This window comes from Hylaeus volcanicus, chromosome 5 (assembly GCF_026283585.1).
Source record: "Hylaeus volcanicus isolate JK05 chromosome 5, UHH_iyHylVolc1.0_haploid, whole genome shotgun sequence".
NCBI lineage: Eukaryota > Metazoa > Arthropoda > Insecta > Hymenoptera > Colletidae > Hylaeus > Hylaeus volcanicus.
In genome coordinates, this window is record NC_071980.1 from 23,508,661 (window position 1) to 23,525,950 (window position 17,290).

Below are 17,290 nucleotides of genomic sequence, written 5' to 3' on the forward strand. Positions count from 1 at the left end.
ATTTTCTGCGTTTTGTAAATAAAAAGCTTAGGATTGAAATAATGGCATTATCCTTGAAATATAACCGTAAAAATGTGCTTAATTGGAAAGTAACATTTGATATTATCTAATTAAATGAATTTACTGTTTTCTTCTCGCGTTTGTATTTCATTTATTAAATCTATTTTTGAAACGAACTATTCCAATTAGATTTATGAAGAAATATTTGTTAGCAATTATGTTAAAAGCGACATTAAGGTTTCGAAATGTAACATGAAACAATAAATCAAAATCGTTTCATACTGTATGCGTTCGTTCAGTTTCAAGAGCGCCGCTACCAAACAATTAACGTATCACGGAAATAATAATTTATAATTCTCGATTGTATAAACTTATATATTGCAGAACGTTCTTCGCATTCTCATTTAAATTCACAGACTCTGCCTTGCAATGATCCATAGAAAAAACAACCACAGTTCTCTAAGCTAGGCTTTGTTTCTAGGAATAATCTCACCGAGAACAGCAAGCTCCTCTATAACAAAAATTCCTTGTTTGTAACAAAATAAATCCCATTATAATGAAAGTTTTAATACAGCCAGTAGGTTCAGAATCGCTCTGACAACGATTCATATGGAAATTTCGCGAAATTGGCTAATAAAGTTGCGCGTATAACTCCTGTTTCTGCGGATGGTTGCTACATCTGCATGGAGCAGACTGTTAGAGTGGGCAGCAAATAGAACTATAAAAGCTCCCCTTGTTTCCAATCATTTTATTTGTAGAGAAACATGCATACTCGATAGAAGGGATATTGTGAGGGCGTAGAGAATGGCAGTGATCTTGAATTTCAGAAATAACTTTTGTATATATTTAAAACCACAGTACTTCAAATGTGGAAGTAACGTTTTAATCAGTGACTGAACTCTATTTACGAGTTACTTTGTACCAGACAAAATTGTGCATAGTATAAATGTAAATTGCATTGGAGAAATGACTGCTTATCCATAAATCGTGATGATATGTTCTCCAAAAAATAACAATATATTTTGTAAGGAAAAAGGCATCATTTCAAGCATGCTTTCAGTTCTATTCCTACCAAACTTCAAATAAGCAGCAATTTTAAAGTTTTCGTAATAATTTGATCACCTACTGTATTTTACTGGCGCTGGGAATCGTTTGGAAGATATCCAGAATGATATAAAATATCACAATATTTTTGAGAAAGTGTTTTCACACTCGAAATCATTTTAGCCGTGAAACAAAAATAGTTACCTTATCAGGATTACACGCTTCCTCGAAATTTCAAATTTTGTTATCTGCATGCTTCGTCAAATCCACGTACTAGGTTTATCTAAGGGTAGCCTCTCGGATCGAAACGATCTACAACGGAGTCTTCAAAGGATCACTTTGGCCTTATTAAACTGACTACTTTCAACGATTTAAAACAGTGACCGTCAACCGTTCCAATCCCTCGCAAACCAATTTGCGTGTTCCACTTTAGCAGTGCGCCCTACTCCAGAGCTTTCAGAATTAGTTGCAGTTCAATTTTCAATTCCGTCAGTAGCTGCATTCTCGACCTTAAACTGGTCACATTTACTTCTACTTCACACGTCAAACGTATAACCGAACGGTCGTAGTGAAATCTAAGCAGCTTCTCGCGTCAACTACGATACACATTCGCTTAACCCGTCGTCTCTGCGACAGCCTTTTTTCAGTATGCGGTGTTCTCAGAGCTGACTTCCAAACCCTCAGTTGCATATATTTCACTTTGTCTTTCGAAGAAGAACTTATTCCTTGGGTGTGCAACGTTTGGAATAATTTTATATCAACTTTATTTTTTCTTTTAAGTATCTGAACTTTAAAAAATGCTGTCCTCTTTTATTATAGCTCTGTTTATTTAGTGTATGTCGATGTAAAAAGAAAACTCCAATTTTTTAAACACCTCTGAACACTCTATTCCATACATTTTGTTTCATCTTTTCAAGAAGAAATTATCCAATTATCGTGATCGTGGGAAAAACATAACTGATACTAATGCTGCGTCTAAATTGGGCTTAAGGAACTTTATCTCAAGATTCCTGCGCGTCAAACTACAATACAATAGATAAACTATCGTTAGAGACCAAGCACATGCTGTGTGTATCCAAGAATTCCACATCATAACGATTCCAAATCAATAAATCTGAACCTTGAAACGCAAGAACTGTCGAGACCACTCCCTGCATAATTAGTCTCCTAATATCCAGTTATATAAATAAAACGATTCGTAAATAAACTTCCACTCCAGAGGAGTCGTGGTTGGAAATGGAAAATCGATGTCGGTGGATCCTTTCGTTGCGGAAGGATTGTAGAGTTTTGAAGCACTCAGCCAGCGAGCGGAAACGTCATTTAGCCAAGTCGGGGGTTTTCCTTTAATCAACGCTATATTTATTTCCAGTGATTGACAACCTCGGTCTCGTTTAAGTTGGAAGTCCTCGGTCCGATATCTGCCGAAGTCAGCGAGGAAACGGCTCGCTAACGAAGTCCCCGAGCCAAGGAAATCTACCCTGTAAGTCCGATGGCTCAAGTATTTAACCGCGACTGGCGCTAACTTCGCCGTCGATCGTTTGTCCTAATCGGATAGAAATATTGGGTGTACTGGAGCTGTTCTAAGATCACGTTCGATCGTCCGGCAAGTCCGGCAAGTTGCGCAGTAATTCGCAGTAAATTAGAGACGCAGAGAAACTAATTTATGGGGATCGAAATTCTGCTTGCTAGCAACCTGAATATATGTATATAGGGATGAACATGTACGCCTACGTGGTACGAATGTAGAAAATGTACATATAAACCTGCTGATATGTACATAACGCTGACTTATTAGGAACGTTGTTTTCGAGTGCTTTGGCTGACCATGAGTGAAGTCTCTATCGAGAGGAAAGTTACAGTGCAATACGTTCCATGTTATAGATGTTAACTAGACTGTTTCATTCCTAATTATTCGTACGCGTATTCTACTACTTCAATTCAAAGCAATAATATTATTTGCTGCGTTTCCTACACGTTGAATATAGAATCTATTTATATTTGTGTTTATAATTTAAATTATATATTGAAATCGTATCTCACGTGAAATAAACTGGGGGTTGTTCGAATAAATCGATGAGACGAACGTTGTATATAAGTTGCAATATGATGTTCTAATTCCATATTCATCGTTCGAATAAAATGTTTGTTACTTCTACTAAACGTAGAAGTTTTTTATCTCTAACTCACGCGCATCGGCCATCAACATCTATGGAACCTCCTCGCGATATTAATCTAATGCTCCGACTCACACTGTCACAACAGAGTATTCGAACAGTCAAACACAAGTATTCGGAGTCAATTAGAACTCGTAGAGAACTCAATTAAAACTGAACTGGTACTTGCAGAGAACACAATCAGAACTGAGACAGAACACACGGAGAATTTAATTCGAATTGAATTAAAGTACAGAGAGAACTCGAACAGGGCTTAATTAGAACTCATGGACAACTCACTTGTACTCGATCAGAATTTACAATTCATCTATCGTAAGAACTCTGTACATAGAATCTGTTCAATATTTTGTTCAATTTTACGAGCAAGATCTGTATATGAGCAACATTAAGTTGTTAGAGATATTTATATGTTGAAGATATATATTTATGAAGAATGAAATATTGATATTATTATATTAATTTATGTTTCTCATATTATATTTTACTCATACTTAGTGACGCCAGTATATTTAACAACAGTGTTACAGAATTAAAAAATGCACATGTAATGAATAATTTCATTTCGCAAGAAGTTAAGAATTAATTAATATCCCAGCAACCAGTGAATGTAAAGTATCAGACACGTCAGACAACGTGAAATTCGATGTCAGTAAATCTCCTTGTCGCGTTCCAAGTACTCTATTCAGTCGTTCTATTTCAAACAGGATTAAACCAGCACAGCCTGAGACAAAGACGTCTTAGGCGTACAGATTGGGCTAAAGTGGCTCCAGTTTTCCTTACGTAAGTGAAATACAGTTCCCACTAAACACATCTACTTACTCAAAGTCGGGTTAAATACTTTATACACATCACATTGAAACTTCTGTTTTAACTGAAACTAATCGGTCGAATAAAACATTAAGAAACGAAAACGACGTTAATTTCAGCCCTAGTATGGAGTTTGCAGCGCAAACTATTGTTAATACTATTAAAAGGATATCGGTAAGCTGCTTGAATACAATAAAACTATCGAAAATACGTAAGCGGTGATAAAAGAAATCAAGAATATAACAGGGTTTATTTAACGTGTTACAGACAGCTTTCTATAAAAATAATCGTATTAGAGGGAATGCCTTAACAAGATAGAAAGCGTGCGTGCCGAGAAAGTAACTAACCTCTCGCCTTATTTCGTGAGAACTGCACCTCAGCTCCTTTGTAATCCCAGCACGCGAATCGAATTTAAGAAAGCCAATGGCGGGAAGTTCGCGAAGTTGCTGATAAAGTTTCAGTCGGATTAGCGATACACTATGTGATTATTGCTCGAACAAATCGTTGCAAAAGTATTACCATGCTATTTAATAAGTAATTATTTTTGTGTCACAATTATATGTCAGCTAGCTAGCTCTCCTGTTCGCTGGACCACAGTGCATCTTGTTACGTTTATATCATTCTATAAACAGCGATCTCTGCCAGAAAAATGTTCACGACGTCCATGATCGAAGAGAACACGGTTTTAATGTCAGAGAAATCCAGATAGTGATTTCATGAAATTTTAATCCGGCGGGTTAGACTTCGGTGTGTAATTTGCAACTGCATAATCTAACATTTGAGTTAGTACTTAGTTTTGCAACCCGATCAGAATTCACGGATCCTATCCAAACTTGTTTTTCTTTAACACACGACCTTCAGACTAAATTTATTAATTCCTTAGAGAAAATCTCTGTCACCCATACGTGGGTGACGTGGCGATAAACGTGTTAAAAAACAACCTTTGAAGAAAAACCGTACCGTGAGTATCGTAACAATGTAAATTGCCTGAACCTGTGACCAATACAAAAAACGAAAAATAGTAACGTTATTAGCAACCCTCGAGGCGCGTATCAAGATTTCCTCGCAAGTTCGCGTTCGGCTCGGTAAATGGTTCTCCCTCGATGAAAAAAAGGGTCCGACCGCTCGCAGAATGGCTAACCGAGAAGCGCAATGACGATTCCAGCCTACATCGCCCGCATTTGATTCCCCGATCTCGTAAGAAGAGTACGTCGGTAAGTGGAAATAGGGGCATCGGAGAAGAGGAGCCGGTCCGTTTCTCGAGGCGGATTTCGGAAGGGCCGTCAATGGTTTCCTCGCGCCTCGGAAATCCCAGCACGCGAGTCGAGTTTAAGAAGGCTGAGGCGAGTCAGCCAGTCAGTCAACCATGCAGTCAGTCAGCCAGTCGTCAACGGCAGCAGTTCGTGAAATCGCAGGATACTGGCACTACGCGTTACTACCCCGTCTGAGGACGCAAGCGCACTTGCCCCCCTTATCGAGTTCGAGAGCAAAAGCAACGGCTGCCGGCGGTAGCGGAGGTACACATCTATAGACCGTGCATAGGAATGGTGGGGAGGGAGAGATGATAAGGGAGAAAGAGAGAGAAAGGACACGAGCTGCGAGGGTGGAGGGTTGTACGAGACGACGACTTGGGGGTTGGCTACAGCGAAAGAGAAACGGACAGGCGTGGAGGACAGAGGATCGCGAGGAGGGAGGCGGGTGCAGCTACGAGTCGGGCGCCGCAGTGTTTGTCAGTCCTTCGTATGGACATCACGTCTGACGCGGCTGATAGTCTTAACCGCGCGCACTGGCATTCGCGTATACGCGTAAGTTTTGGCGGCATCTATCATACCAGGGCCAGCAACGTGCCGTGCATCGAGTCCACCGTCGATGAGCCACCGGACGCGCTTAGGCTCGCTTACGATGCAGACGTCTCGGCCTATCGTCATCTTGGCGAGTTATTCGAGGATTATCCAGCCGCTGGAGATGTGAAAAGATCGCGTTGGAAGCGATGTGGCTTCCGGTGATACTGCTCGCCTTGATGGCGAGCGGTTCCGCGTGTCCAGAATCGTGCGAGTGCCATCAGAGTGCCGTCGAACGAGACTTGCCGGCTCTTGTGCATGTGAAGTGCCGCGGCCGTGTGCCAGAATTGTCGGAATTGTCGGTTAAAACGAAAAGTCTCTCGGTGGACGGGGTCGAGGAGTACGCAGTGATCAGTTTCTTCGACGAACTGGAAGTGACCGATACGCTGAACGATTTCGAGATGATTAGTGCATTGAACGAATTCGAGGAGAACGATACGATCGTCCACGATTCGATGAACAATTCGATCAACTTTCCCTACCTCGACGAGTTGTCCGTGACGAACTGTTCGTTGGTGTACTTGAACGTGTCGTGGCACGGCATCGAGCGCGTGAGAACACTGAACCTGTCGTGCAACAATCTGGCGCACCTTGACAGCGTGCTGGTAGGCCGTATGACGAATATGAGCGAGGTGACGCGTTTCGACTTGTCCGATAACTCGCTGACGGACGTGAGTGCCGGAGCTTTTAGGACGCTTGCGAAATTGGTGAGATTGAGTTTGAGTAGAAACGCGATATCCGACGTCCACGAGGATGCCTTTCGGGGATTGGATCGGTTGGAGTTCCTCGATTTGTCGGATAACAGGCTGGCTAAGCTGCCAGACAACGCGTTGACGCCGCTCTATTCGTTGCAAAAGTTGGACCTGAGTGGAAATCAACTGCAAGTTCTGGGCGCCAGGTGGTTCGAGAATCTCTACAGATTGAGGGAACTTGATGTTTCGAGGAACGGTTTAGCACGGGCGGCATCAGGAACTTTGCAACCGCTTCCGGGATTGTCGGTGCTAAAACTCTCCGAGAACCCTCTCGAAGAAAGAGATGTTTCGCTGCTGCTGGGTACCGGCAGACGTTTAGAAACAGTGGACGCATCGCGAACAGGCTTGGCGAGAGTGCCAGCCGCGCTAACGAGATCCGTGAGAGCGCTCAGACTGGCCGGAAATAAGTTAACCACCATTCGTGGCGGAGATTTGGATAGTTATCCACTGTTACGGATATTGGACATCTCGGAGAACCGACTGACAGACATCGAAGACGATGCCCTTGGGCGCTTGGAAGTTCTCGAGGAATTGGATATTTCTGGCAACGTTCTCGTCCAAGTACCTGGAAGTCTACCGAGCAGCCTGACGAGTTTGGACCTCCAGCGAAACGCGATAACGTCTTTGAATGTAAACGATTTTCAAGGGCTGTTCAACCTAAAATCCCTAACCTTGAACGATAACGACATCAACGAGATCGAAGTCGGAGCACTCGGTCAATTACCGTTGCTAGAAGAACTAGATCTGTCCGATAATCCCATTAAAACGCTACCAGCTAATACTCTAAGTGGACCAAGTAATCTCGCCAAGCTTCGTATGTCGGGATTAACTTCGCTACAGCGGAAGCAAGAGGAACAAAGTGACATGGCGTTTCCAGTACCTACTCCCGAAAGACTCGTATTTCTCGACGTATCGAAGAGTCCGATCCTGGCCAGGCAGCTTTTAGCAGATGACGCCGCTCTGTCCGCCTGCAAAAGCTTGATCGAATTGAATCTGTCCGAGACAAACATTACCAAACTCAGATTCGATCTACCGTACATGCTTCCACAATTGCGTATTTTGAACCTGAGTAGAAATTATTGGAATTGCACGGAGGACCTCTACTGGCTCGGCGAATGGCTGTTGCAGCACGAGCAACTGAATAAAAACACCGAACCGGGACAATGCGCTACTCCACGGGAATGGTCAGGTTCGTTTTTGTACGAATTGCCTTCGCCGCCGAGTCCTCTACCTACGATCGTGCCAATTGCGGAAACAACCATTTTTGTTACGTCGTCGATTCTACTCGCGACGAAACGCGTATCTCATTTCGATAAGCCAAACCTGTCTTCCAACGTTACCGATATCAACGCATCCAAAGTAGCCGATAATCTCTCGAATGAGTCCAATAACATGGACGACGCAGGACATCCAGCTAACACGGAGCCCGGTCACGAAACGAACAATCTTCGCAACGTCTTTAACAATCCTCGAAATATTCGAAGGAAAACAGTGTCCACGCTGTCCGGCGCGTCGGTAGCAGTCTCGAGTAACGAGACGCGTTTCTACGAGGCACCTACGTCGTTCAGGAACGTCACGTCATCGATCAGGAAACAGAAAGCACGAAAAATGACGAGACTCGATCCGAAATCGACAGAGTCTGAAAATTCAATTACGGATGTCGCTGGCACGTCGTACCGGAACCCGAGCGAGGGAAAATCGTCAACTATCGAGGCGCACGGTGATCCAAATCCGCAAACTTTTGATAACAGTGTAGACGGAAAAAGTCAGAAGAGCAGAAGACTGAACAAACTTACCGTATCGTCGGGCAAGATCACCTCCTCGATGCTATCGAAACTTGCGCTGCAGAAGGAGGACGGGAAGAAGAAGACGGTCGAGAAGTACTCGAAGAGACTGAACAATCTGACGAAAGAAAACTTGGTACTACGAAACACTCTCGATCCAAACACGATAGCGGAGGAATTGGATGGCCGCGCTACTAATTCTGACGCGAGGATCTCCGAGGCTTTGTCAGCTGGTGCTCATCCTGGAATGCTGGTCCTGGCTGGCGCTGTTCTCGGTGCCGTGGCTGCCCTGACCGTAGTGTTGTCGCGACGAGCCACGTTGCGCCGGAGGGATAGGTATCATCGTCACGAGAACATTGAAGTTCATACGCTCACCCCGACCGCTGAACTTTGGTGACCAGAGTCTGAATACGCTAGATTATTCGAGAGAGATAAGCGACTAGACGCCGAAGATTGCGGGAAACTTGTCCAAATTTCGTCGACATCGTCTAAACGATCGTGGGGGACGCGGCTGCTGAACGCGTACTTCGAGAGGACACCGAAGTAGTCTGGTATTTCTTGCCGAAACATGAAAACGCGTATCGAGGAATTCCGACGCAACGGAAGCGACCAGAAGCTCGACCGTGCACGGTTCGTCGCGCGACAAACGGACACTCGATATCCGAAGCTTCGCGGAGCATAAATCCCGACCGGTAACTTCGAAATGCCAAGTATCGATTAGCGGCGAATCGCGTTGCATTAATCGTCGCGAAGAACGGGTTTCGACGCAGCCAACACCTTTCGGCGAGAAATCGTTCGGCAATAACATAGTACAAACTCGACTCGAGTGAACAGCGACGAACAATGAGAAGTTGCGATGTACACTGCTCGAACAGATTACCTTACTTTTCCGTGAGATACCCGAAGTAGTTCCCGTATAACCATCAGGCTCAGCTTTGTCCGTCGGGAAATACCGAGCACAGGAGAAAGTTCAGTCAAGGAAGCTGTTGGGAGAAACCCCGCGGAGTCTGCAGAACATCCCTTGATGCGAATCTCGACTGAACGGTGAACTTCGAGTTGGAGTTCGGTTACATTACAAAAAAAAAGAAAAGAAGAAAAAAAAACATGGACGTCGAATTTGTTTGATCGAGGACTCGAGGAACCGATATTTACATAGAAGTACTCGAAACGGAACGCGTCGAATCGATCTTCGAGCATCCCTTCGTCCGGTTTTCCGTGCGCAGTTTCTTTCTCGCGTAGGACGAAGGACGGCAAGAGGAAAATACAAACTGCAGGTGGCAATAATTAAGAAGCAGTCGCTCGTACTGGCTCGATGTCGGGCGATCAAACCGTTAAATAGCGCATAGTGACAATAATGATTGTAAACGTGCCGCGTCTCCGCATCGGACTTTTCATCGCACGTTTCGGACGCTTTCGTGACTGGGTGTAGAAGTGCAGGTGCGACGAAAATACGGCGAGAAAGGGCGCCGGGAAGAAGGCTGGGAAAAAGGGGAAAGACGGAGGAACGAAATTGGAGAAACGAAGGGAACGTGATGGCGTGAAATTCGCGGTGGCGAATTGTACGTTTGAATGACAGTGCGAGACGGGAAACGAGAGCGATTGCTGGCCGAACTTTTATCGAACGCTGCGAAGATCGAGTGAGAGAAGAAAGCGTGAGTGTACGAAAGAGTAAGTGAATGAGGATGTGAGATAGCATGAGAGAAACGAGCAAAGAGAGCGAGAGAGAGAGAGAGAGAGAGAGAGAGAGAGAGAGAGAGAGAGAGAGGGAGAGGGAGAGAGTGTAAGAGAGAAATGATCGCGAGGTGAAAACCGTTTTTAAAGACGGCCGACACCGAGTGTACAGAAACATAGCTTCCGAACTTAATTCTAGCGACTTGGCGAGTCGCTAAGACTCCTCGACAAACGGAACAAAAACGGAGGATAAGAGCGGGAGAGAACAGATAAGAAATAACGAAGAGGCTAGACATTATCTTTCTTAAAATAACCAGTGTCAAAGTACCGCTATGATAATAAACCGACGTACAAAGATGCAATTTTATGGATTATTCCTTTCGATCGCCTTCCACTGTTCAATCATCCCATTTTGCCGAGTATCTAGCCGTTCATTCTAGGTTGCCACGCTCGCGAGAGGTCCACGAGCCCGCTCGCTTTGATGTAGAGAAATCTTATTAGAATATTAGAGAGTTAATCACGCCTTAGCCTTATCATTTTGTAATCAAAGGCACGATTATTATAGTTTCGAAGAAAGATTATTCTGTCCGGAGAATAATTACATGGATACCCGCGGAAAATAGGAAGCAAAGGTAAGTGAATCATAGTTTACTAACGAATTATATCGGCCTTTCATACGTTCGTCGGTGTGTCATATTTCGAATAAATATTTTGTTGTCAGAAATTTCACTACAATGCCTGACACGATGAAAAATTTCCATTTTGCTTTACGACAGCGCATGGACCGTATCACGGGTTGCAGCAGATTGTTAATATTTTTTAATTTCACATTGATTTGTAGAGAATTAATTGCATGCTTCGTTATTCGATGTCACTGTTCTTTATCGATCTTGAATTAATATGAATTTTCACTTCATGTAGATTAACGCTTTTCCATATCAGTCTTCTTTTTTATTTTTCATTTTTTTTTCCTCTGCTGCAAATATGAATTTAAATTAGTTGGGTACACTTGCTCAAATACTGACAGATAATGGATATTCGTGTTTTCATTGAAGTACAAACATTGAGAATAGACTGATTACGTTCGCAAATCTGATTTCGTTAAAAATACTTTTCACATGATTTTCGATTTCGCAAACAATTGAAATTCCTGTAGTTCTGAAATAGTCTTCGTAACAATACAACATTCATGCTTGTTTATTAGAGGAATATCGAGATATCGCAATCATTTATTTCATAATAGTACATCTTCATTTATTCACTTCACTTTCAGCGATACAAGACGTATTTATACTTCTTTATCAGTGGACATAACAGTGAAACGATAAAAACATGAAATAGAACTCGGATATCGGTAAGTTATGATCCAGAAGAATGCAATTGATTCTCATCAAAAACATTGTGATTAGATCAATTTTGAAAACAAGCCAGTGAAATACACTATTTATTACGCCTCGATAAAAACGAACCATACTCCCACAAAAAAAACAAACTGTCGAAGTTTTGGCTATATTTATCCCAATAATAAAGTAATCACTTGTCAGAAGCTTGAATTGAACATTCAGAAAAAATTTCCGATTGCAAACAGATTCTCTAGCTGTGCCAATGCGTTAGTAAATCTAGGTGCGAAACAACATGACGAGAGGGGAAAAGATATCAGAACTGTCGGAAAAAAAGTCCGACAGCTGTCGAGAAAACTCGAGCCTTTCCAGATAAGACGGTGTCTGCTCCGATTCGAGATACAACGATTTCACGCTCCCAGTCATTTATTGAACAAACAGATTTCCCACATCCGCTGAGCATGTTCTGTGCAGTTTTATTTTCTTGGCGTATAATCAAATCGAAGCACGAATTCGAAATTGAAAATATTGTAGAACATAATACTGACATCTCCTTTGAAAGCTAATACTGCGCGCTGTAAGAAAATATAGTACCTATTCAAATTTTCACTGTTACTTATTCCGTAGTCTTAAACAAATTATAATTTCTTTGAACGAGTGTTTCGAAGAAAACTTGATATTGATTTAACTTAAACTTCATTTCCGAATATTAAGCGTTAAAATTAGAATACCATTATTCTAAAGTAATTTAGCGAAGTCGCAATGTTTATAAGCCTATAACAAAGTGTTGATAATAAAATTGACTCGACCATGGTGAATATACAACGAATCAAATTTACAGAGAGTGCACAATTTTCATGAATATATAACTGATGTTCGAAACATAATTTGTTCATTAAAGCCGACTAGTATCTTTCACACGAACGAAAATTCATTTCCTACAATTCACTGAAAATTGAACGTGACATAAATCACATAAGAATTATTTATAACATCGAAACGTTCACGTACACCCGTGACAATAAATTCCTTGTTCATTATCGGATGAATGCATATTGCAATATGCAATTTGAACTTGGGTAAACAATAACTTGACGCGAATGCATTACTAGAGATTGTTATCGTCAAAGTAAATTAGCAGATCTCTATAACATTTTCTGAACGTTCAAATATTTTACACGGCAAACTCAAAACTTGTTTACTTGACTTGTATTACCGCAGAAATCAATTTCCTAGAATGCATTATCATTTTGATATGGAGAAGAGTGCTTTTCAATCGAAAGCTTCACTTTTAATTAAAAGTGTAACGTGCACTCCAGAAAAACTAGCGAAGCAGCTTTGCGTGAATCAAAAAACTATTTCTAGTTATTTGCGTGAAATGGGAAAAATTCGGAACGAATACAGGTGAATATAGCGCGAATCCGCCACGGATAACAAAAATGGATGATTAAACACGTGCCTGCATTCAATAAGTAAATATTGAAAGAAGAATTATCTGCAATAAAATCATCAGAGATGAGAAATGGATAATTCATGAAAATTTTAAACGTATTTACGCATAACACGACCAAAATATTTTTCGTGTTGTAATAAGCAAGATGTAAATATTTTAAAAATAAAGACTGAATTTTATTGGAAAAAGCACAGAACTTTTTCCAACGGTGAATAATTGTATTCAATGCAACGACACCGCGAGTAATTGAATTTACAAATTGTGTACCCTACTTTGCATTATAATGCAATTTTCACTTACTGAATTATCGAACCCTCGTGGAATCACTATATATGGGTAAATGCATTACACTCATTATCTTAAATGGCGCGTAAAAATAATACGAAACGTATCATTATTCGAGCGAAAATAATAGTATGGTTATCTGATACGATGCCAATAATTAAAACAGTTTTTCACGCGTTTCATAAAATACATGAATTACGCAAATGAGTACAGGCTATAGGAACTGATAAATTATGGAAATAATACGTGTCAAGAAAGAATAAAAGATAATGATGTCAACGTCAGACATGCAATTACTAAAAATTTGCTTCTCCCTTATCAATTAGTCATATTTCATTCCCACACGACTATGTTCTACACACTGTTATAGAGAACATGTGTAGAAGTACTACGGCACAGCTATTTGTATCGCCACTAATAGAAATGACTATCTCTCTGTACCATCTGGCTGCACTTCCAACATAACCGGCTACCCATGTTTTCTACCTCTCATTTTTCACTTTTATCATCTGTACGAACATTTTCATTTCTCACAGTTATTTTCTAGATGAAAATGAAAGTTTTACGGTTGATAAAAATCCATCACACAGTATTTGATTCAGGTTGATTACAATTCCATGTAAACTATACCTATACGTATTCCAAGGGCCCTTTTGTTTACCTGAAATTAGGAGAGAAATGGTTCATGGAACGAAATGTTTGTTAATGTAACGTAAAAAATTGAATCAAGTGCAACTCGATATTGTTATTTCTCTGATTTGAAAAATTGCGCACTGTAGGGTTAATACACTCAAATCCGCAATTACATAGCTGCCAATCCAATACATGGAATAACGATCAACGCCGATGCTTCGGCGCTCTGATCGTCGCAATAGGACTGAATACGCGGAAGAACGTTAGACACATTCAATTTACCGTCCCAACATTCCTACGCTGTCCACGGGTCCATAAATTTCGATTTGCAAGAAATTACAAGGGGAAAGCACGGCAAAGCGAGACGAAGGAAAAGTTTAATTTTCCTTGTCTTAATCTCAGTAATTTCATCCCGTTGCCTCAGAAGTTTCGTCCCGCAACGAATGTTAATCGGGTTATTCGCGGCTCCGTCTACAAAAGCGATAAGCAGAAAACATGCTTAGGACCGCCGCCCTCCGCCCCCATTTCGCCCGCCAAAGAATCAGATAACGTCACCGACGAATATTAAAGGCCGTCGGAAGGACGAGTGCGGAGGGGCTGGGGCCCGGCTGAGTTATAAAATCACGAGACTTTGAAGCAACGTAAATATTACTACATGAATAATTCGCGGCGAGCGTTTCCCGGTCTCGTAGCCCGCGGCTGAATTTCCTGGAACATGGTAACGAGACCGCAACGGGGAAAAACGATATTTAGGAGGGCAGGAAAAGCGAGCGGCACGGAACCGTAGCGATCCAACGGGAAACGGAGGGGACCAGCGAGAAACGGTTCCTTAAGCCCTTGTTTAAATTTCCTATGGAATAATCCTTCGACGGAGTGCAACTAGGAAATTTAATCACCGTATAGCAGCACTTAGTTCACCCCGGGCTATGGAACTAGCAAATTCAGTAACATCTTGCAGAAGTTCGTTATCCTTGCCCCTGGCCCTGGTTCGACTCCGGTTCACGCCAGACGTCGATGCCATTTTGTAATATTGACTTCGTCGATGAAAAACAGAAACCGGTTTCGAGTTTATCCGCATCCTCCGGATCGCCCCGTTCGCAATTGCTCTTATCACGGTCCAATATTGAGATAGCGGATTGAATTCAGTTGTCCCGCAGACACCCGATACACATGGTTAAGTGGAAACACTACCTTCACCGTTTAAGAGAAAAAGATTTTTCGTTTTACATGATATTTGAATTCAACGTTTTGACAATGAATTCTATGATTCTTGAGACTGAATTTGAAACAACAGGGAAGATATTTTTATTGTCTGATTAATGGACAAGGTATCTACTGAAGTTGAGCGATTGTTTCTTTTTGGATAGCCTTGCGATTATACATATATTTTTTTTAATTATTTTATTTAATTATTTTGTAGCAATGAGTCAGATTTGTGTGGTCAAGCATGCTTCATCTCAAAATTTTATGGATATTTTTATATTCAATAATGATTTTAATAGATAATGAAAATTCATCTATTTCCTACATACGACTATTATATTGAAAGCAGTCTATCAGGAGTAGGAGAAACACACACTCAGTATATAGCTTTAGGAAATTCGTTTAAGGTTTTATTTTCGACACATTTTATATCAATTATTAAAATGTCCATATCAAGATTTCAAACAAATTTCGTTGCAGCTGTTTGCGATATTTCATGAACGTCTCTGAAAATGACATTTGAGCTAATTGCTTTCGTATACATATTTTCTGAGTTTAGCAAGTTCAGGAATCCAATATTTTCTCTAGTAGAATCTGAAGATACTGAAATGTTACTTCGAAATTAATTACAATAAATATTGTAAAGTGCTTTCTATAATATATTATGCATCTATAGTACTCTCATCTAGTATCCTAGAATACCCTAACGTTAATAAATTACCAAGAAACGAATAGCGTGATATGTTGGAGCTAAAAGGTAGCGTGTCAATCGTCTATAGCAGGGTTAATCTCGTCTTTTATTAGAGTTGTTGGCCATCAATTATTTCAGAACATCCCAGACCAAAGTCCATCGACACTTTCCCGTGAAACAGAAACACTACTGGTCGCTACTCCCACAAGGACTTAAGGGAAACGTAAATCCGCGCTGTGAACCGAGCCACGATGACATTGATCGGGAAACAATCTCCATGATACCCTCTTCAACAGTCGCCAGTGCTGCTGTTACGGACACCAAAGCCGAGGTGAACTAGGTTCACACAGTAGAAGAGAGGCGAGATCCTCTTCATCTCATCTCCAATGTCCGCAAACCACCTTCGTCGGCGGCGGCTGCTTTTCAAGCAGTTTCACAGGCTTGACAATCTTTTTATTTGCTTTCCCCATATAATCGGAAAATCTAACACACTAACTCGTCGAATCGATCGTCCCACGGTCTCTTATAAAAATTTAATTTCTGACATATTGCACAGATTCACCGAATACCACACGAACGCGAAAGGAGCGCCGGTTTTACCTAGGTTTTAATAATTACAGAATCACTGGAGGAGAGCTACCTCCTTTTTTATTTCGGTTCACTTTCGAGAACTTATTACGTTGTCGCTGTTGTTGAACTTTATTGGAATTAATTTTGTACGGCTTGTATATCAATTTGTTAAGTTGACATCTTCAGCGTTATGTTTAGGGTAACTCTTTTTAACCGACTTCGAAAAGAAGGAGGTTACTTAATTCGACATGGTTTTTTTTTTTTTGAATGTCTGTTCACCCATTACGCCGGGATGGCTTGACCAATCAGAATGAATCGTGTTGCATCTTGTAGAGCATACCCACCCGGTGGTCCCATTCTCACGACTTTTTGCGATTTGTCATTTTTTACCCGTTTTTTTTTTTAAACAGAAACATTTTGTCTTGCTTCTTACTCCGAGACGGGTGGTCCAATCAGATTGAAACTTCTTGCATCTGGAAGAGCATTTTTTTCGCAATGATCACAGATGCAAAAATTTATGAATTTCTGTATTGTTTATAACTATTGTTATCGCAAAATTCCTATTATATGATGTAATTCCGTGAGGAAATTACCGAACGCGATGGAACCTTCCGCATTTCATAATAGATGAATTCGTGATGTTCCCATTTGCAAAAATTTATGGACACTTTTATTGTTTCAAATCATTGTTGGTGCAAACAACAATGCCGCAAGAGCAATCTACGTTTCCGACCGAGCACCCCACATTACCGACCGACCGATCTGCATTACCGACAGAGCGCTCTACATTATCGACATAGCAATCTGCATTACCGACCGGGCAATCTGCATTACCGACCGGGCAATCTGCATTACCGGTCGAGCACTCTACATTACCGACCGAGTACCCCACATTACCGACCAAGCACTCCACATTACCGACCGAGCGCGCTACATTACCGACCGAGCACTCCACATTACCGATCGAGCACTCTACATTTTTGACCGAGTACCAGACATTACCGACACAGCAATCTACATTGCCGACAGAACAGTCTGCATT

At 41.4% G+C, this 17,290-nt stretch overlaps 2 protein-coding genes across 3 annotated transcripts in view; one reads left to right on the top strand and one right to left on the bottom strand.

The window, feature by feature from the left end:
* Nucleotides 1-17,290, bottom strand: part of LOC128876335 (protein timeless homolog) — a 193,726-nt gene that overhangs the window by 131,351 nt on the left and 45,085 nt on the right. The window lies entirely within an intron of this gene.
* LOC128876336 (protein artichoke-like) lies at nt 5,741-10,699 on the top strand. The gene has a single exon (XM_054122603.1). It carries the CDS (start codon nt 6,016-6,018, stop codon nt 8,797-8,799), a length of 2,784 nt encoding a protein of 927 aa, XP_053978578.1. The 5' UTR covers nt 5,741-6,015; the 3' UTR covers nt 8,800-10,699.

Coding starts and splice junctions, on each gene's coding strand:
- LOC128876336 (XM_054122603.1), top strand. CDS start 6,016: ATGTGGCTTCCGGTGATACTGCTCGCCTTGATGGCGAGCGGTTCCGCG.